The sequence below is a fragment of the Schistocerca cancellata genome, chromosome 1 (genome assembly GCF_023864275.1).
Source record: "Schistocerca cancellata isolate TAMUIC-IGC-003103 chromosome 1, iqSchCanc2.1, whole genome shotgun sequence".
Taxonomy (NCBI): domain Eukaryota; kingdom Metazoa; phylum Arthropoda; class Insecta; order Orthoptera; family Acrididae; genus Schistocerca; species Schistocerca cancellata.
Genome location: NC_064626.1, coordinates 614,492,853 through 614,515,509, shown reverse-complemented (window position 1 = coordinate 614,515,509; position 22,657 = coordinate 614,492,853). Strand labels below are relative to the sequence as shown.

At 42.2% G+C, this 22,657-nt stretch overlaps 1 protein-coding gene across 15 annotated transcripts in view; it reads left to right on the top strand.

Annotated features, from left to right (window-relative positions):
• Positions 1 to 22,657, top strand: part of LOC126182918 (RNA binding protein fox-1 homolog 3-like) — a 402,959-nt gene that overhangs the window by 245,683 nt on the left and 134,619 nt on the right. For all 15 annotated transcript variants that reach the window (XM_049924900.1, XM_049924896.1, XM_049924893.1 and 12 more), the window contains one exon: positions 4,551 to 4,721. In XM_049924900.1, coding sequence (XP_049780857.1) covers positions 4,551 to 4,721 — 171 coding nt within the window. The remainder of the gene's footprint in view (positions 1 to 4,550; positions 4,722 to 22,657) is intronic.

Below are 22,657 nucleotides of genomic sequence, written 5' to 3'. Positions count from 1 at the left end.
CGGAACATCTTTGGATCTACAGCTTGCTTGGACACAGCTCCTGTTAGTAATTTTTTTTTCTTTCTTTCTTGCCTTGATAATCATCTGGACTTCCTCTTCCTCCCTTTCTTTCTGTGGTCATTAACAACAATATTTTCACTCTGATCGTCTGTACTGTGCTCAGTATGCGGAAGAGCCTTACTGTCATACTGAGACAAACCTAACTCGTTAATGTCACCATTCTTGGAATCTGTAATTATTGTAACTAAATCTGAATTCCCGTCCTCGGATAAAAGCATCTGAAATGTAATTGCACAAAGATATAAACCACATTTTTATTTCCATTATTCATCATTTAAAGCCAACATATTAACCCTTTCGGAGGTGAATTTTTTCCTGAGGGAGAAAAATGTTCGTTTATGTGGTAGTGATCGTGATTTTTTAATAATTTTAGATGCAAGATTTGTACAAAAATGTGTACTCTTTATCAAAACATACTTTGTAGACTTGGCTTCATTTTATGTACTAAAATAACTAATTACGAAAGATTCTGTAGTGTAATAAATAATAGTAAAATGATCATTCAATAATTACCATACAAAATAACTACTATAATGTTCAGTTAACAGCGGAGTATAGCGAACCAACGACATAGTGTGTTCTGATAGATACGAGCTGCTGCGCCCTTACTGCATTGACTTGCTCTTATTTTCACAGTGATGCCCAACAGTTGGCAGCACTTGCGCATGATGAAAAGGTTGAACATTCACAAATGAGTAGCTCTGGTTTCCATACTCCGGCTGCAGTTGACACACAGTAAAAGTTAAAGTACCCAATTCTAGCCACAGAGTCTGAAGGGTAATAATAGTACTTATGAAAGAGATAGTTTTAACAAACATACTACTCCGGTCATTTGATATGGCTATATTAACAATAACAGCGTGTCTCAGAACTGCATGATAATGCCATATTAGTCATCAACTGAGAAAAAAATAACGATTATAATGATGCAGGCCTATATAAAACATTCTGTGTCTTATAATTATCTTATTATAATTTGGCGATTAATATTATTAATTGATATGTTATATAATACAGCTCCTAATAACCATTACGTGTGTGACGTAGAGCATGGCCATACTAACCTCATGATGACTGTTTCCAGCATTTGCTGCCGAACATAGACACCAAGGGCTTCCCTCTGAATAACATCTCTGTGACAACATTATAACGTTTTAAACAATAACATGCAAGAAAATACACTCCTCGTAATAATTACCAGTCAGTTACTTACGTTTCAACTCCAATACGTAAACAAACAAAGCATGTGATATTCTGACATGAATTTGGATCCATATTGCAAATCACTGCCACATGATGGATTTAGCAACTAGTACTTGGTTCAAACTTCTCTAGATAACAGTACGTGAAGGCTTGGAGTTGGTTCTATTTTGTATGAGTTACTGCACATATTCCATCACAATTTGCAACAGAGAAACAGAAATCTGTAAAATTAGTAGTTGATTCCCAGTTGCATAACTACGTCCAATTACAAGACTTCAGACTACTTAAGCGAACAAGGCTCAGGCCTTGACAGACATACAGTTAAGTTTTGCGTTGATTACGCTTGTGAAGAGCTCCTTTCCTAACTTAGTTTATCCAGAATCTCTTATCCAGTGACTCCAGTGACTGAAAAGAGCACGGGTCACGCCTGTTTACAAAAAGGTTAAGAGATGGGATGCACGTAATTACAAGTATCGTTGGCGTCCATCTGTTGCAGGACCCTGCAGCATATTCTAAGCTCCACCATTAAAACATTCTTGTGGGAAAACGAGATTGTCTCAAAGAATCAGCACGGATGCAGGAAGAACTACTCGTGTTAAAAAACACATCACGTATTATTGATACATAGCGTACTGCAAAAATATATTCAGGTAAACGAGGGGTAGTCAGTCTTACTAGACTTCCGAAGGCTTTAGACACTTTGCCAAATTAAGACACTTACGGAGTCTGTTCAAAAAATTCCGGAACATTGTCCACATTGTTTTCTACGCTCACCTTTTACATACTGTGCCTGGACGCCTTTGAAATATTCTCCACAGTTGATGCTCCGCCGCTGACACAGTTTCCACTTCCAGAATCAGTTTTGATACGCCTTTTGCTGGATCGCGCGAAGCGCCGTCTGCGAATCTTCTTTTATCTCGTCTATCGTTGCAAATCTTCGCCCTTCCAGCGTCCCAACATCATAACCGTAGACCCACGAACATCTCGTTCCAATTTGTGCGATCCAATAACTCTTCACAAGTTGGGAGGCGAAGGTCTTTCTGGTCTTGATTCACGAGCTACAGAACCAACGTGGGGGCAACAAGATGCATTCCAAGATGCTGTGTCACAACTTCATGACGTGATCCAACTGAAATTCGACATTCTTATGCAATCTCTCGGACAGTCTGTCTTCTTTCGATTGCCACACACAATTTCGTTGATATTCCTGAGATAAGCGTTGTCGGTGGACGTCGAAGGGCGTCCTGAACTAGGGTCATCGTTAACTTCCGTCCGGTCGTTATGAAACCGTGTGAACCATTCGGAACACCGAGTGCGGCTTAAGCACTCGTCACCGTAGTCTTCCTGCATCATTTGGTGTGTGTCTGTAAAAGTTTTCTTGAGCTTCACGCAAAATTTAACGCTGACGCATTGCTCCTCAAACTCTGCCACCTCGAAATTCGCAAACTGTGCGACACAACGTTCTGCTCAATGAAACACTGATCAATAACTAACAGACATAGAACAATGAAACTTCCTGCAATTACACATTGAACACAGGGTTGGTTAAGTGATAGATTTGGGGGAAGGGACCAAACAGTGAAGTCACCGCTGCTATCGGACTAGGGAAGGATGAGGAAGGAAGTCGAACGTGCCCTTTCAAAGGAATCATCCCGGCATTAGCCCGAAGCCTTTCAGGAAAATCAAGGAAAACCCAAATCAGGATGGCCGGACGCGTGTATGAACAGTCGTCGCTCCAAATAAGAGTCCAGTGTGCTAACCACTGCGCCACCTCGCTCGGTTAACCGCAGGTGTGTACAGGAACGCCAACCGCATTTCGCTCCACCACACTGTTGTCGCGAAATTACGAATGCTCCGGAGTTTTTTGAAAAGACATCTTATTGAGTATTTTCGCAGATATCGGCTTGGCTAAATGAATATTTGACTAACACGACCTAATACGTTACATATGGGAGAGCCTCAGGCTTCCACATTCTGCAATAGGCGTGGACATCCAATATCGCCTGATCTACTCGTGGTTTCAATGTCCTTCAACCACTTTCCATTGACGCTCTAGAGAGTAGACAATAACACACGAACGGCCCACCATCACCGCCGTCTGCGAAATGCTTGTTCCCAGTCGCCGGGTCTCGACAATCTGCCCTTTTCCAGAGTCGTTAACGTTGTTGAATTCCCTTGTTTGCCTCTCATATCATCGCTAAAATGATACCTCGTTCGTCTCTGCTCCGCTTACATGCTTTCCTTACTGCATCATGTCCACGCAACTCCGCCGGCAGGCATTCAAACACACTGTGGGCGGTAGTCACAATGTTACGGATCATCAATGTATATGAAAATATACCGCAAATGATGGTTTTTCTAGGAACAGTGCAATATTCCGAAAGATATCTCCCACAGTTGTTAATGGAATTTTAGATGCAGCCTGCTGGACTCGCATATTGGGTACAAAAGAATCCGGGCACGGAAATCGTGGCATCGGAGCTAGGGAACTTTGATAAATACCGAGACATAGCCGAAGACTGTGTCAGAGACAGAATTGGATGGAAATCACTTGATGCCAAATCGGTTTGCACCGGGCGTGGTGCTTGGGGTGGCGTTTTTATACAGTTTCATCCAACTTTAGTTTGTTGATAACCATGACTGTAGTTTCTCATGCTTTGCTCTGGTTCTGCCCCATTTGGTTTATGTATCTGACAGCTTGCATTAATATATCGCCATCACGACTTCGACATGTGACTCCAGCTGTTTACACCTAGACAATAACAATGCGGTAGTTCATAGTTACAAACTCCAATAGCGCCGCCTGATCACACTAAAGTCGGATTAGTAGTCACCGCTGTACAGTGTTGTTGTGGATAAATAATTGTCGATTGTCGCCTACTCTCGGTCTAGGTACTGCGGCTCGTCATCAAACAGTCAGGTCGTATGGTGGCTTCAGCTGCATGTGAAAAGAAGGTGCTGTTTATTAATGATTTCATACTCTTCAGGTGCATGTATCTCATCGTAAAATCATGCTGTTCAGCACGTAACCATAATGGAGGAAAAGTAGTAGTGAAGCATGTCCATGACAAACTAACGTCTCTGTTTTGATATCATGTTATTTACCCAAATCTTCTAGTGTTGTCAGAGGGAGCATTTGTTCCTAAAGTCCATCTTCGTTATTGTTCAGCGTTGTGATTGACAGTGGACTATATTTTAGGTAAAAAAAAAATACAGAAAAATTTAGAATTAAGCTTGTCAATTTCAGAGTAAGAGTGTTTCCTGATAGCGGGTCTCTGTTGTTGCAGCACATGGTGCAGACGGGCATGGCGACCCCGTATGCGACGCAGTACCCTCAGAACGGGGAGGCGGGCCCACCCAAGACCGACGCCGGCAAGGAGGGCCCGCCCGTCGCGGTGCCGCCCTTCTCTCCGCCCACTGTCACGCCCAACGGCATCGAGCAGCAGACTGTCAGCATCGTAAGTACTGCTCTACCACTCCACGCCACTCACGTCAGTCATCGGGTGGCATCCCGACTTCATGTCGTGTAGTGTTCTCAACGAATAGTTGCTACTGTAGGAAAAGAAGTGAAACATTGGGGGAGGGAGGAGAGAGAGAGAGAGAGAGAGAGAGAGAGAGAGAGAGAGAGAGAGATATTAAAAAAAAAACTGACGTAAATGGATTGACAGTAGTCAAAATCTTTCTTTCGACGGTATTCATGAAACTCAACATTTATTTATTTATTTATTTTTTTTGGCGCTATATGATGATAATTCAGGCACACATTAACTATAAAACGAACTGCTAACAGGGCTCTACAAATTAATCCTTACAAGGGAACCTCTCCATCGCATCCCCCTCATATTTAGTTATAAGTTGGCACAGTGGATAGGCCTTGAAAAGCTGAACACAGATCAATCGAGAAAACCGGAAGTAGTGTGGAACTATGAAAAAAATAAGCAAAATATACAAACTGGGTAGTTCATGAGCAAGATAGGCAACATCAAAGAGAGTGTGAGGTCAGGAGCGCCGTGGTCCCGTAGTTAGCGTGAGCAGCTGCGAAATGAGAGGTCCTTGGTTTGTCTCCTCTCGAGTGAAAAGTTTAGTCTCTTTATTTTCGCAAAGTTATGATCTGTCCGTTCGTTCATTGACTTCTCTGTTCACTGTAATAAGTTTAGTGTCCGTGTTTTGCGACCGCACCGCAAAACCGTGCGATTAGTAGACGAAAGGACATGCCTCTCCAATGGGAACCGAAAACATTTGATCGCAAGGTCATAGGTCAACCGATTCCTCCACAGGAAAACACGTCTGATATATTCTATACGACACTGGTGAAGGCATGTGCGTCACATGAAAGGAATATGTTGTCGACCCACCCAACTTGTACACTTGGCGAATGTGTAAAAAGATTCTTCTACCTTGCCCGATTGAGGTTTTCTTGTGGATGCGATAATCACTCCAAAAAAGTGATGAAAAGATAAGAGTTTGTCACATAAACTGCAACAAATGAATGCAACAGTTTCACAGTCGCACAGTTTTCCCTGTGCTCTGTAAAAACATATGTTTTTAACGTTTTCAAATTTTTCCGTCAAATCCTGCATATGTCCAAGCAAACCTGAACATGTCCTGGAATTTTCACATGATCACGTAAACAATACTGCTCTGTGTACCTGTGCAGCTTCGCAAAATAATTGTCTGAAAATAAAAAAAATTAAACGTTTCACTCGACGGAAGACTTGAACCAAGAACCTCTCGTTCCGCAGCTGCTCACGCTAACCACGGGACCACGGCGTTCATGAGTTCACACTGTCATTGATGTTGCCTGTCTTGCACATTGACTACTCTGTTTGTATATTTTGCTTATTTTTTCATAGACGCACACAACTGAGTGATCTGTGTTCAGTTTTTCAAGGCCTATCCACTGTGTCAACTTATAACTAAATCTGAGGGGGGTGCGATGGGGAGTTCCCTTGTTAGCAGAAAGCTATTTGGTAACTAGGTGAACAGCAGACAAGTTACGATTCTCTCTGTGTCGAGTGCTGAAGAAGCCTTTTATGTTCCTCCTTACCTTATTACAAATTGTAAGCGGTACTCCTTCGTAAATTTTTCTCATTAGTACACATGGCTATGCTAAATTCTTTGAGAGCCGTGGTTAATAAAGTAACACACTGAATAGTGCAGTTACTGTTACTCATTTCTCTGCATTTAGACGGTGGTGCAGTTAAACTCTAAATTCTTCAGTTAATCAGATACATAACTGCCATCAGACAGCTTTTTTCAGTTCACTTTGATTCATTCTCTTTGTGAACCTTGTCATTTTGTCATAAGCATCCACGCGTTGCTCCTGCCTGCGTGCTTTCACTTCAGAGTTACAGCTGGTCGGTAGTCATGATTAAGGGATCGTTCTACGTCTACTGTAAGCAACAACTTGTTTTCATGGTTTGCAACAAAATGTGGATCTGTGTAGAAGTATTGTGCTGTTGTTTGTAAAAGCCCGTCAGCCTTTTTGCGCCCATTCGGGTCAGATTTTCTCTGTAGCGTTGCGACACAACAGGAGGAGGAAAGATTAGAAGCTGTAAGCTTAACTGTTCTCGTCTTGACATTTGTATATTTACAATGGCTTCATAAGAAGAAGATCAGCCCATTCCCTACAAAGGTAGGAACTGAATATTTGTGCCACGCCTGATGAAATAATCTTCACAACATGTAGAGGTGCAAGGACAGTTGTTTAAATACTGAAACTCGGATCCATCCAGCTAAGAATTTTATATTGTTGCTCCCTTGCATTTTAAACGGATAGGCGGAATTTTGTTCGAGCAGTTCTTACTGTATGTGATATTTTTACTGTGTTAAAAAATTGCCACGGAAAATGGACATACACGAAGGCCTTCATTATGTGGAAACAGAGCAATTTACGATTTTTATAAGGTTGTAAAAAGTTAAATATATTTCCATGTGTTTGATAGGAGAGGAATGACAAAGTCGACTCGTTGGCGCTATTGTCATATTGCATGTACAGATTATTATAGTATCCAGGGAATGGCTGAGCTTACTTTCCGCCTTTTTGCTGTAAGAGAAAGGTTCTCCGGTGACAAGGGGTGGAAAGGACTTGATTTTTGAAGCCTCGTGGAACCGGATATTAATTGCGCAGCATCGCTGCCGGATATTAACAGAACGGCTTGGAATCTTTGACTACTCCGGCAGGGAAACAAAGGCAGTGGAGTGCGGAGTTCCCACTTTCCCAGCTGTAGCAGTTTCCAATAACTGCATTCAGCAAGACCAAATGGTCTTGCAGTATGTTCTGGTGAGAAATTTCTTGCGTGAAATTCATTACAGTATGGGAATACATATAATCAAAAACAATGACATAATTCAATTACTACAACCTCACACGGAACACAACACTGTTTGCCTTGTCCTTGCAGGTGGTACTAGATGGAGTCGTGGAGCGCATACGTTGCAGGAGAATTGCAGGTTGTACTGGAATTCTTTTCACTACTACTCGTAACGAAGTTGCTCACTGTTGACGAGGAGAATTTATCATTGAACTAGCAGATACGAATGGCAACTTAGAACTGCAGTCCATCACTGACTCAGTTGAAGCAGTGGTCAGTTAAGACCGTTTTGAATCAAATAAGCAGATGATCCTGTTCCCGACATACAAGGGAACAGGAGCTAGTTGCCTCGGGAACGTAGCCAGTGTCACTCAAGAGGGCTGAGTCAGATAACCCAAGATGCCGATGACCCTGCTATCTAGGCAGTTATCCCTGTCTTTGCCTTGCACGTTCCGATGGCAGCAGAAACATTAGTACTGAAAAAATGCTACTCGTTAGCCAACTCAGCCCTGCTGCCTAATTGCCCGTTCGATTAAACATGTGACGTCGTTAGTCGGAATATTTCTACATATAGTCTTACATTCCTCCTGATAATCATGTACTATCGAAATAAATTTAAAGAGGTGGTGGGAGGCCACTGTCGTTCAAGACGTACGCTGTGATTCAAGGCGGTTTGAAAAATTTTACTATGCCATTTATAAGATATCCGTTACAATCCTAAATGAAAATATTTGCATACAATTATTTGAGAAGAGATTTTGAATGATCCTTATACCTTACATTGTAGTTTACACTGAGATGATAAATCGTGGGATGGCGATATGCACATATATAGATGGCGGCAGAGTCGCGTATGCGAGGTATGTAAGGGGAGTGCACCACAACACCAAAACAGATAAAGGAGGAACAGTAGCCATTCTGCTGACCCTCCGCCATACTTGGACTGTATGATCAGTCCGCTCGTTAGTGCAGTGCAGTGCTGTGCAGTGCAGGAGCTGTCATTTGTACTCTGGTGATTCAAGTGAGTAAGTTTCTGGTGATTCATTTGAAAAGGTTTCCGACAATGGCCGCACGATGGCAATTGAGACTTCGAATGCGTAATAGTAGTTGAGCTAGATACATTGAACGTTTCATTTCGGAAGCCGTAGGAAATGCAGTGTCCAGAGATCCTCAGTGTCAAAAGTGGGCTGAGAAAGGCAAGTTTCAGGCATTACTTCTCACCTCGGACAACGCAGCGGCCGATGGCCTTCACTCAACGACTGAGAGCAGCGGAATTTGCGTAGAGTTGTCAGTGGTAACAGGCAAACAACACTGCGTGAAATAAGCGCAGAAATCAATGTGCGGCGAAATATGGCGTTAATGGGCCATGGTAGCAGGCGACCGACGTGAGTGCCCTTGGTAAAAGCACGACATCGCCTGCAGCTCCTCTCCAGGGCTCATGACCATATATCGCTTCGAACCTAGACGACTGGGAAACCATGGCGTGGTTAGATGAGTCCCGATTTCAGTTGGTAAGAGCTGATGGTAGGGTTAGAGTGTGGCATAGACCCCACGAAGCTATGGACCCAAGTTGTGAACAAGGCGTTATGCAAGCTGGTGGTGACCCCATAATGGTGTGGGCTGTGTTTACATGGAATGGACTGGTTCCTCTGCTCCAACTGAACCGATCATAGACTAGAAATCGTAATGTTCAGCTACTTGGAGACCATTTGCAGATATTTACGGACTTCGTGTTCGCAAACAACGATATAATTTTTATGGATGACAGTGCATCGTGTCACGGGGCCACAATTATTCACGACTGGTTTACAGAACATTCTAGACAATTCGAGCGAATAACTTGGCAACCAGATCGCCCGGCATAAATTCCGTCGAACATTTATGGGACATAATCGAGAAGTCAGTTCGTGCCCAAGATCCTGCACCGGGAACGCTTTCGCAATTGTGGACGGCTATAGAGACTGTATGGCTCAGTATTTCTGTACGTGTCGTCCAACGACTTGTTAAGTCCTTGCCACGTTGAGTTTTGCACTACGCCGGGCAAAAGGAGGTACGAAACGATATTAGGAGGTATCCCATGAATTTTGTCACCACAGTGTATGATGAATACAGTAGTCAGATTAAGTATCTTAATTTGATGAGACGCTGAGTGTATGTTGTGTTCAACAATTCGGGCGTTATCCTCCCCTTGTATGAGGAGCGGACATTTTCAACGCGTATCAGTTTTTGGCGTCTTGTTTGAATGACGGAAATGTTGTTAGAACTACTTAGTTGACCACAGTCCTCGTAAAGTACACTGCAATATTCTGTCATATTTGTAATACAACCACGGCATTAACAAGCGTTCCACATGATCATAATTTACGCCTGTATTTACTTTTACACTCACTTTTACACTCGTCAGTCCATTAATGACTGCATGCTTAGGCTTCTTATTCCTAACAGGACATAGTTTCTCTACTCTTCGCAGTAATTTTATTGCATTTATTTCCGTGTTACATCGTACTGCAGCTGTAAGTTTGGTTGTTTGGTTAATATGTAGTAGTGTTTGTTTCTTCGTGCCAGATTTTTTTTTTTTTTTTTTTTTTTTTTTTACTGGTGGCCATTTCGAATAAATTCGTAAAAATTCTCCAAATTTTACATGCTTAGATAAGTTTTGTTCCGGTGTTAGTTTACAAAACTTCTGCACAAATGTCGTAGTAAACCTCAGCCTACCCATATGAATCAGTACAAAAAGATAATTATGTGACCACATGGTTTTGAAAATTGCTGGAGCAGAAAAAAACTAACATTAAAGTGCGAAATTTATTCGCGTATGGTGCAAAATGATGATAAACTTCTTGAACGACGATGATTAAATAAATGCTGGTCTACGTCTTAGTGACCAGTATCTAAAGATGTGCATTTCGAAACGTCATCTCGTCATAAAGACCAGTCTGCTTAAAAATGCCAAGGCTTACCTTTTGCGACTCCCCAGATGCGGGTAGTTTGATTGTTTATCAATTGCGCATTTAAAGTGGAAGTACTTTATCGTCCTGGCACGTATTCCAGTAGCGTAATGTCGAGTTCCACTTCTTTGTGTTGTCAGAGATCCCGCGGTTACTGCGTATCAGCTCCTTCATATAGCTCACCCGCGCTTGAAATGTAATTGATTGTTCATTGGTGCTGTTTGTCTAGAGACTACCAGTAAACTCCCTAACCTGTATTCCTTTAAAGAATCGAATTCCCTGGTACGAAACATACTGAAACGTGTAACTACTTTAAAAGTAGGTTACTGCATTAAATTTTTGCTGTTGAGCATGTAACTGAGGAAGAGTTCAGAAAAGGTTTGAAATAATATTTAAAGTTTATTGGAAGTTGCTAAGGGATTTAATTCTCAACTACTAGGTGAATGTCATTTGAATAATTTGCGCGCCGTGATGCCCTTACAGATTCTAACTGTAACACTTGACTCATTATTTTAAACGTTTAACAGATAAACCGCTTAATAAATTATGCCATATATTTAAATATTTCAATTTGATCAATAAATATATGAAAAACTGAAAATCAACTTTTTGTTTCCCGGGAGCTGGTACCAATGCAACTTGCAACTGGGGCTGTGTATTAATAAGAGTTTCTTACTGCTAGTCCCCACCAGTTAATGACAATGTCATAGCATTTATAATAGAAAATCATAACCACTCGCTATTGAAGCGAGCTTTAAGCAATTGATAACCGATGAGAAATTCAGTAAATTCATGCATTTAGATTTCTTGCGTTTCTATATATCATTTCCGAAATAGATACACTGACGGGAAGAATAGTTTGTCTATCAGTTAAACTTAACCGTAACCATGTTCACAAAAACTTAATTTCTGCTATATTCCAGGTCATTCATTTTACAGTTTTTAAGATCATTCACTTGCACTGATTGTTGCCTCAGCAGACACGCAAGTTGAGTCACACAGCGGATGTTGCTTGACTAGCTGAAGTAAACTAAAGGTGCAGAAGGCTTCCACTCGAAGTTAGAGGCGAACGCTGAACTGCGTTTCTAAGCATGGTCCTATTTCAGATGGTATGCCTTTACCTTCCTTTGACCTTCGAGCTGATTTAGGCAGCCTGTCATAGGGAGGCACTGAACAACGGAGCTACTTGGCATTATTCCCATGTACAAATAGTTGCCGGTGTTGAAAGAAGCGATAGGTGAGGGGAAAAAAATGACAGAACCGATTGAGGAGTGAACCTGGGACGCTGGAATTTAAAGGCTGCCCCTTAGCCACAGAGTGACTCATCAATAAAAGTAGCTAACGTCTTCACTGAAGATCGAATTTACTTGTATTATAATTTCTTGAAATCATTGACATATTTGAAAACTTTTTCTCACTTGATAACTAGTCGACAGTTTTTCACTGCAGTCCTAAGGAGAGTACGAAAAGTTCTAAGAATTACCTGCCATCATCCCTTTCATAGCGCGTGTTCTTTGTCCCGCAAGTATAATCTTCTATTGGGCTCTCAAAATTTAGTCATAAAAGCTGTCTCCAGTTACAAAGCTAAGCAATATCCTACCAAACGAAAATGAAGACTGCAAATGTTTATGGTACTGAATTAGAAGCAAGAAATTAAATAAAAAAGCACACGAATATGTTCATGTTTGGATACTGAAGTGTCATATATCATCCTACACTTCTCCCAGCGTTGTGCTGTCTCACCCTTCTAAAATCATAAGAGCCTGGCGCAAATACTTGACTCAAACGCGGACACTTTCGTACAACATTAAGGCTACCTATCGATAGCTATCGCAGTAAGGTCAAACACACAGTCTGTTACAATACACACACACACACACACACACACACACACACACACACACACTCACTTCCTGCTGATAACATGCGCATCTTGCTCACACCCGCTCGACTGCAGAAATGACAGTTCGACAGGTGCATTCTAGAAAAGAAACTAGGCAGTAAAAAATAAATGATTTACTGATTTTATTAAACTAACATTAGGTTTTAAAGTTCTAGCAACTGCGTGACCTACCTCAAAGTTCATCTCTGTGATTAATAAGGTCATGCAGTACTACAAATTATTTAAACTCTGTTGTATTACGGCAATGTATCGCCAATATTGTCCATCATCATGGTGTTTCCAAGACGACATGATCACAAGGATGGGATCGCAATAATACGTAGTAGGGGTGGGGTGGGGGTGAGGACGGTGGTGGTGGTGGTGTCGGGTCGGGACGGTAACTGATGACACCATCCACGAAGCGAGTTCTTGTCCGGCGAGTCAGCCGAAATTCCCAAGCGAGCTTGGCAACACGGCGCGACTAATGAGGAAATCATTGCGCTCGTTTGTTTCAATTAGGCCCATGGTGGTGTAGCGTGCTATGCGAGGCGTTCTCACGTGCGGGTGTCAGCTGCCAGGCGCAGGGCTATTTTGCGGTTGGGCCAGAAAATCTTACTAAACTACCACACTGTCACATCCCAGTTAAAGTACAAAACCACAGCTGATAATGTGGTTTCCGTGGTCATTGCTCTCTGAAGCACCTTGATATCGTGTAGCTACCTTCAGTGTCGCATGTTTTGTTTGTATGTATATACAGTAAAAGACATTATTAAAAGCTAGCAGAAATTGTGATGACATCTAAATGACTTATTTTCGGGAACATAATAGCCTCATCCTCGTGGAATTTTGTTACCATCTGATAATCTCTCTGTCCGCAGCCCGTGGTCTAATGGTTGGCGTTGCTGCCTGTGGATCACGGGGTCCCAGGTTAGATTCCCGACCAGGTTGGGGATTTTCTCTGCCCGGGGACAGGGCGTTTGTGTTGGCCCCATTATTTCATCATCGTTCGTGTCATCGCTCTCTCTCTCTCTCTCTCTCTCTCTCTCTCTCTCTCTCTCTCTCTGTGTGTGTGTGTGTGTGTGTGTGTGTGTGTGTGTGTGTGTGTGTCACTCACTGCCTCATGAATGAACAGACTTGCTACTACTATCCCCTTCATTTCGTACTAAATATCGTGTTTAGTGAAAAGTTCCTTCTTGTTCAAGATTTGCAGATTTCTTACTACCAGCACTTATTCGTTCCTGACATCTGAAATAGAGATGATATAAAGAGATGCAGAAGTGGTGGGGAGGGGGAAGACTGATTTAGAACGGTATTATCTTCAGTCTTGAGTTGCTATTCAATTATATTTTCATAGACATTCGTTTTACGTATCATTATAACAGTGCCAACCCTGTAGTGCTTCTGGAAGGTTTCTTGAATGTACTCGATAGACCATGTTCTTAAATTTGAAGCTAATGTCGTTTTCTTGCGATTCCATCATCACGTTGCATAGAACTTAACGCATTCTTACATATTCGAAATAGGAAAACAGTCGACTTTTCAGTATTCTTGATTTCGAAGTTTACATGTAAATTGATTTCTTTTTGCTAGTAGCATAACAGCTGTTAATGATGTAGACGGCATTTCTTTCGGAATTTCGTTACTCTGATAAAGTAAGTTGAATAATATATTTGGCTGCTCAGGTTCTAAGTTCATTGCAGTTGATCAAATTTTCGTATGAGTTATATATACTGAATTATATATACTGATATGCATTCAGTGTTGTACTAGTGCGATTGCATGCTAAATGCAGTAAGGTTTTAGTAGGCACAAAACCTGTTGGAGACTAATTCTCTTTACCTGTTTTCAGTGTGTCACATAATCGTAAAGGCATTGTCACATGTCCGTTACTTCCAGCCAAATCTTGTTGCGTACGCGTTGCTCAAACTTCGTCCGCCTGCTTATGTCATTTCATTGTAGCCATTTTTGTTACTGTTTTTGTGGGGAAAAAAAATTGTTAAAGTGTGTGGCTGCTAAGCGGGAAAAAAAGGTGGTAACGTGCTTGCCTCACATGCAGAGGGGCAGGTTTCGATTCCCGGCAGAGTTGGAGATTTTTTCCGCTCGTGGACTGGGTGTTATGTTGTCCTCATCATTTCATCATCACTATTGGCACGCAAGTCGCCCAATGTGGCGTTGACTGGAATAAGACTTGCACTCGGCGGCTGAATGGGGCTCCCGCCCAACAATGTCATTCGCTCATTTCATTTTTGCTCTAACTTAAGATCAACTGGTTGCCGTGTTCAATGTGGCAATACTTCAGCTCAGTACTGTACAGTTACCGCAACTTGCACTTGACACGTAATTTTGCGTAACTTATTATACAAGCAAGATATACAGGGGTTGGACAAAAATACGGAAACACCGCGAGACATGCATGCTTCAATGTAATTGCAGATTTACGAACGTGCAGCTTGCTGTAGATTGTCCAGTGTCTGCCCCATGTGGTGCATTTACTGTTGCTGAGTCGTCCACAGTGGCGCTTTGATCATCACTGCAGGGGCAGTTTGTATACATAGACTTTCGCCTGTATTGAACACACTTACGGTGCAGATTGTTTGAAAATGGACATGTGTGTCCGAAACTAGTCACCATCAACAAATAAAAAAGACACTTCTTAGTGTAACTTACGACGGAGCTACAGCCAACTACTCCCTATAAATGCAGATGCTAACGAAGCCTGCTGGTTGCTCTGTTGTATTTGACCACGAACGGCACCCATACAATGTTCTTAATACGTTGCAACTGTCAGTCGTGGCCAGAACAGTATCCTGTGTAAATTTGAGTGCATAGTGTCGGAGTCAAGGGAATTGGAACGTGGGCAAACTGTTGGTGCTCCTGAGGTGGGTGCTTCGGTACTAGTAACCAAGGTAGCTGAGGTGTTCGGTGTTTAAAGAGGCATCGTATTGAAGATTCATACTGCATACAGGCAGAGGGGGAAAACATCATCCGCTAAGTCACAACGTGAACGAAAGTGCGTTTTGAGTGATCGTGACGGACAGTGACGAAAAGTTAGAGACGACACCTGCAGAAGTTTCTATAGAATTGAATGTCGCATTCGCGAAGCCTGACAGCATCAAAACAATATGAAGGGAACTCATTATCTCGTAATTTGAGGGCAAGCTGGAATTCCAAAAATACACTTAATGCAAATGCCCATAACAGTGAAACTTGGCGCAGAAGTCGTAAAACCTAGACTATAGTGCAATAAAAAAAGCCATTTGTTCGAAAGAGTCTTGTTTCACACTGTTTCCAACGTCTGGCCGAGTTTACGTCCCAAGAATAAAACGTGGCGAGGATTCGGTGATGATTTGGGCAGCGATATCGTGGTATTCCATGGGCCCTTTGGTTACTCTGTAAGGTCACATTCCTGCCAAGGATTATGTGAACATTTTGGGATCAGGTCCATTCTGCGATACAATGTTTGTTCCCCAACGGTCATGATGTTTTCCAAGACGACAGGACTCCTGTTCAGACAGCTGGCATCGTTCAGGGCTGGTTTTTTGAGCACGAGGATAAAGTGTCGTATATCCCCTGGCCACCACAGTCAACAGATTTCAGTGTTATTTATATCCATTCTGAAACAACTGGAAACTGTGTTTTTTTGGTTTCAACTGTCTTTGTCCACCTTTATTGTTACATCGTCTCAAGAAATCCGTACAACAAATAATTCTCCCTTCAGATTGATGTAGGCGTTATAAGCGCACATAAAATCGTGTAAAATCGTGGTAGCCCCGGCTGTGTGCTATGGAATTCGCCGACAGGAAAATTCTCAACCAGTTGAAAGTAATAAATTGTTAAGGAACAGTTCCACGGCCTGTAGAAATGGTTTGAACGAGGACATGCCCACTTACGGCTTTCTCTATGCGTACTATATGTTGTTACAACTTTGAAACGGCTTTCTCTTTGCTTACTTAATGTTGTTACAACTTTGAAATTATGCCATTGCACTCTGTAAACTTTAGTATATAACACATATGACGAAGTTCGGTCTTGTTCAGACAGTTCCAAATAATGTTCAGTAAGAGAACTTAAAAAGCCATGTAATCACGAAATCATTAAATCGTACAATTAATGACATATAAGAAATTGCTATAAAGATTTCAATGAAGACGAAGAAAACAAAGATCGAAGTGTGCTATTCAACGTCATTACTCCGGAGAATAGTAACGCCGTCACTTTCCCAACATTAGAGCGCGAAATCAGGTTTTTTGGGTTTAATGCACTTCTCCATGGCACATGTCACAAAATAGTACTAGGTTTATTATCTACATCACAGCTCTGACGTAAGCGATGTAAGAACTAACACTGTTTTTGCTGAACTTAACCATCGTTGAATGAAGTGGTCTCGTACAAATCTTCTAGATTTGGTTGCGCTGCGTTTTAAAGGCGCTAGTGATGCCGAGCTAGGCAGAGGACGGTGGTCGGATTGCTCGCATCCCCAAATGGCCTCCGACAAGTAATTGTCATGCTGGCGGCGCTACTTCCGTTGGCCGCCGTCCCAGTCGCTCGCCGCCGCGAGCTGCTGGCCGTGTAGGCAAGCGGATTTCATGTAGGTCCCGTGGCGGGAGACGTAAAACAGTCGCATACAAGCTATCTCTGTTCTGAATCATTAGTGAACTTGTTACATGCGTTGTTAACGGTCACTTTGAAAGTTATTTCAAGTCCTTGCAGTATACCGTTTATATCACAATAGGTGTAGGTAAGAGTTTTTTGCAGTGCAGAGTGCGGCTATACAATACAGCAAATGTTAAGATTTGTGTGATACACAATGGGAAGATAGACCTGGAGCTAGCCCGTAGAATGTCGAAATGATGAAATTTTGGTTTTTGTTACTTTGGTAGGGGTTGCGTAATACCGTTAAGCAGCTCCTTTTCAACTGTGGAAATGGTTTTTACATCACTTTCGAAATTATATATAATTCGATCGTCGTGAACACTGTGCCATCATAAAATTGTTTACGTTAGACACTTACTCGGCAATTAAAATTCCTATACATGTGGGGAAGATTTGCAAGTAATTAGCCCCTACGTTTAAAACAGATAGGCATGACGAGTGAACTGAAACTTGGCCACATACGTAGCTTTTGAAAAAGACGCACGTGAAGGATGTGTTAAAAATTACAATAGCAGGTGAGTGTTGAAAATCTCAAAAGAATACTTTTGAACAGTCATCGATTATTGTATTCGAAATAGCTGATGTAATGAACATTTTAGCAGGAAACGAAATTTAACATGCGAGATGAATTGCTGCATTGATTGGATGCTGATCAAAAGCAACTGAGATGTTACGCTGTTTTAGAAGACTTGTATCTTACCAATAATATGGTGTTGTGCCTAAGTCATGTACTCATTAGTTACCTCCATCACCAAACAGCAGCCAAAAGCTGTGGATGGGAACACGTGACCTTTTACAAAACAACGAAGTTTATCTGCTGGCAAGGCTATGGTCAGTGTTTTCTGGAGTGCAAAACTCGTTCATGTCCATGATAAGGTTGAAACATTAAGTGACGAATACTGCCTAAGTCTTGTGGAAGAAATATGAAAAAAAAGAGAAGACAGCTGAATCATAAAGAAAGACTAATAATAATAATAATAATAATAATAATAATAATAATAATAATAATAATAATAATAATCATCATCATGACTGCACCTTTCCACGAAAGTCCTTAGGTAGTAAGTATTGTGAGGGATTTGAAGCAATAGCTGTTGGAACATTAATCCTCTCAATAGATTTAACATCTGCCTTTCAGGTTCCCACACCAAACGAAATTTGTCGGAAAATGTTTGTTTTAAGGAAGAGAGAACAGAAGCTGAAGACAGATATTCTTCAGACCTCACAGAATCGCACTTCTGATACGGTACACTCACTGGAAAAACGTTAAAATTTATTGATCTAAAAGGATACCAGATTGAAAGACATTTAAGACGCCATAGAAACCTTGCTGTGGCGACGGTGGTATTTAAAAGAATCGGGAGACGGGTAGCATTTCTCAACGATGAATGGCCAATATGCTGCATGACATTTCAAAGTGGCTTCAACGCATACCAAAAGTTGTCAAGTGACGTTTGCTGATCAGTGGCGTTATTTTCGTCTCTAGCGATACATAGCACTTTCTTCGTAGACCTTGGCAGAAATAGTAACGACAGCAGTCTGGGTATAGTACGTAGCAGCAAAAGAAAATACGAGAAAGTGAAAATGCACCTCTACTATGTACTCTGAGTACTCAGATTGTTAAATAGCTTGCACAAATGCATATGAATGGATACAAAGAAACTACAAATTAACATTGTATTAATTTTTTTGACAAATGTGTTCTGTATGAAACGCACCTAAAACTGAAAGAAAATTGTAGTGCACCAGGAAAATGTATAACAGGTGAAGTTGGAAAATTAACTTAAACTCAGTTGAAGCCGTTGAAGACCATGACTGAGTGGGCTGGAAACAAATAAACAGAACTGTAGAAGTCACCTGGGGTTCTTTTGGTAAGTAAGTAGGACATTCAGAATAAAACTTCGGATGTTTCTAAAAAGGAAAGTTGAGAGTCAGTCTCGCACCTGTTTAGGTGGTAAGGCATTGGCTTCTTGATGTCAAAACCATTTGAAACTTGAAGGCTGTTCAGTGAGCAATCGAGAGATGCATGATGGGAATTACTAAAAGAGACGGAAGAAACCTACAGTTTAGGGAGCATACTGGAGTGAAAGATGTAATTATGACTATAACAAAAATGAAAGGGAGTTGAGCTGGAATGGATGGCAGACTGGGCAAGGAAATTCTTTACTGGATTCCAAGAGACAATAAGACCGAGAAGACGACCTAACGCAAGATCGATAAATAACATTAGGGAACCTGCAGAAATAATAGCTGAAATAAACCATGGAAAATTATTGAGACACTTTTATCCAGTAGTAGTAGTAGTAGTAGTGACGGTAGCATAATTTTATTGTGATTATCTCAGAATTTTATTGTAATTATCTCAGTAAATTCCATGAGTAGGTGTGTTTCGGAGCACATGTAACTGCTTTTTTTCTGCAAAAAGCCCCTCTCCATCGGGGTTCACTACTCTTTTGTTGGTATCTGCGTGGCGAGCGTGAGACCCAAGTCTCTACAAAACTTCTTTCTTTTCTGTGCTGCAATTTCACTGTCCGACTGAATCTATTCTCTGATTTATTCTGTTGGACAGATTACCTGCTGTCGATCTAGTTGCCTTGTAGGACTTAGATTCTGGCACCTGCTAGTTCATCCCTTATTTTACACCACACATGTTTCATTTAACTTAGGTTCTTTCGTCAGATCTGGGTTTGACTACATTTCCAAAATTTTTAGAGATAGTGCGGCGAAGGTCACTCAATAACCTGTATGTGGCGGCGGAGGGGATGTCAGATACCCCTGCAGTGGTAGCCCCGTGACCACGTGATGCTGAAGCTGACGCCACCTTGTGCTTGCCGAGGAGTTGGTGTCAGCCAGTTTGGGGGCACCGGCACTCAGGACAGTGCTCATCACGCCGGAAGCCTTTGTTCTGCCTGGGTAGCGCCCTTGGAGGGGGGGGGGGGGGGGGCTCGAATAGACGGCGTCAAGGTGGATCTCCGGCTACATGGAACGACCAAAGTTATCGACCTAGCTGTGTGCCAAGCTCCAAAGTCTTCTGGACTGCCAAATACAAAAAAAAAAAACTATTGCTTTCTTCCTTCACTATTGTATTTCTGCAGTTGTGTCGCTTCTTTCAGAACGCCTTGTGACCCACTAAGCGACAGTGTTGAAGCCCCGCCCCCCCCCCCCCCCCCCGACTTCCTTTCAAACACACAAAAGAGCAGCTGAAGACATTCACCTATCCTTTATCCCTGTCATACGGAATTATATAATGAATCTTTCAATGTGATTGAGCCAGCCGCGGTGGCCGAGAGGTTCTAGGCGCTTCAGTCCGGAACCGCGCGACCGCTACCGTCGCAGGTTCGAATCCTGCCTCGGGCATGGATGTGTGTAATGTCCTTAGGTTAGTTAGGTTTAAGTAGTAAGTTCTAGGGGACTGATGACCTCGGATGTTAAGTCCCATAGTGCTCAGAGCCATTTCAACCATTTTTCAATGTGATTCTTGAAATTTTCCTCGTGTAAAGGGTACAGTATTCCATTAAGTTCCGGTATTGCAGCCTGATAACGTCGACTTATTGCCACGATTCAGTGGACAACCATTCAGTCATCTTCATGTGAGTGTTAGGCACTGGCCATTCAGTCATTTTCATGTGAGTGTTAGGCACTGGCCATTCAGTCATTTTCATGTGAGTGTTAGGCACTGGCCATTCAGTCATCTTCATGTGAGTGTTTGGCACTGTAGATAGCTAGGGCTCTCTCCTTCACCCCTCCCCCCACCCATCCCCACCCATCTGCCACATTTTGGTAGGGGAGGACTGGCAGCGGCACAATCCGCCGCTCTTCAGGCGAGTGCTACATTGAATAAAAAGATGAAAACGAGACACATAAAAGGCGATAAAAGGGGGACATAAGAACATAGTGAGGGGAGACAGCAGGGTTTAAACTACACACATACATGGAGACATTAAAATGTGTGTGAATTCCTAAGAGACCAAACTGCTGAGGTCATCGTTCCCTAGACCTACACACTACTTAAACTTATGCTAAGAACAACACACATACCCATGCCTGAGGGAGGACTCGAACCTCTGGCGGGAGGGGCTGCACAGTCTGTGACACGTCACCTGAAACCGTGCGGTGGAGACATTCATGTGGAACAGTTTAAAAGTCCACATAAAGGTAAAAAACACAGTTGGCTATTTGCATAGCACATAAAAACGCTGAAGTCTCATGCACAAGTTAAAGGTTGACCACAGTATTAAAATACACCAGAATGATGAGATTTAAAAACCACTGGACGAGACAGGGTACACACGACGAGGAGTAAAACCTGCCGGGAGGGACTTGCCGAGTTAGGGGTGGCCTGAGAGGAGGGAAAACTGGGGACAGGAGGGGCTGGAGAGGGTGGGAGGAAAACCAAGGGGGTCGGGCGGCAGATGACGGGCGGGGTGGGAGATGGAGACGGAAGGCAAGTCCAGAGAACGCAGAGATGCAGAAGGGGTGCACTGGAAGGGAAGGTGAGTGGGTGGAGGAGGGAGGAAAACAACTGCTCAGAGGAAGGGAAGTGGGAGAGAGAGGGAGCCCTGGGGCAAGGGGAATTACTAGGTCGTATCGCTATCTTTAAACCAAAAATTGGTGCGGAGACACGCGTAAAGGCAGCTGCTACATGAGACTTCTGGCTAGTTTCTCATACTCTTCGAATATTGCTCCATGTATGGTGTGCGGCGCATGCGTAATGTGATACTACATTCGTGCTCTCTGTCTGAATGTGCATTCACGTAGTAAAAATTCAGATATCAAACTAAAATTAACTGTCACTAGACGTTTCATTGATGATAAAATGTTTCCTTTCTGAAGAAATTAAACAACAGGTCCCATGCCTTACTCAGTTGAAAGCCGCCATCACGATTAATAAGATTTTGACTAAACTTACTTCCACCAGTTACTTAATATTGATGCCATGAAGTGGACGGCCATCCATCAAGGACTAATTAGAAACCAGTAGAACTGAGATTGGCAGATACAGTTAGGTTGTCTTGTGCATCTCATGAGCACAATTGAAAGTTGTCTGTTTTAGTGAAAGTGGATCTATAATGCTGATAATCTTTTCAGTATTCAGTTATTTGTCGGATGCTGTATGCAAAAGGGGGGTGACCAGGGATAGCGTAAACTGTGGTAAACGGTAATATCTCCTCTGACTACTTACAGTGGTGTTTATTTCCTTTTAAGATGTCGCTGTTTCTTTGGATTAGTTTTCGGCTGTCGATTGTCACTTTATACAGCTGTTGTGGACATATCATAATTTCCGAACCGTAATTGGGCTTGAACTTCGTAAACAGCATGTGTCATACATCTCTGGAGACCTATGTAGAGTTTGTGTTACAAAGAACTGATGTTTTGTTTGATGTGCAAGGTAGTAGTTTTCACTTTACAGTTTGACACCATACTTTATCGTAGAAAAACTTGGAGGGAGAATGTATGTCATGTGCTGGGAACATATTTCTTATATTGGAATATTAACAGCGTTGTATTCCACACGATTAATAGGTCGGATACCGCACCGCTGTAGCATTATATCGCGTTTTAAGTGCAGAATTGTGTAGCTTTAGGAATACATGTGT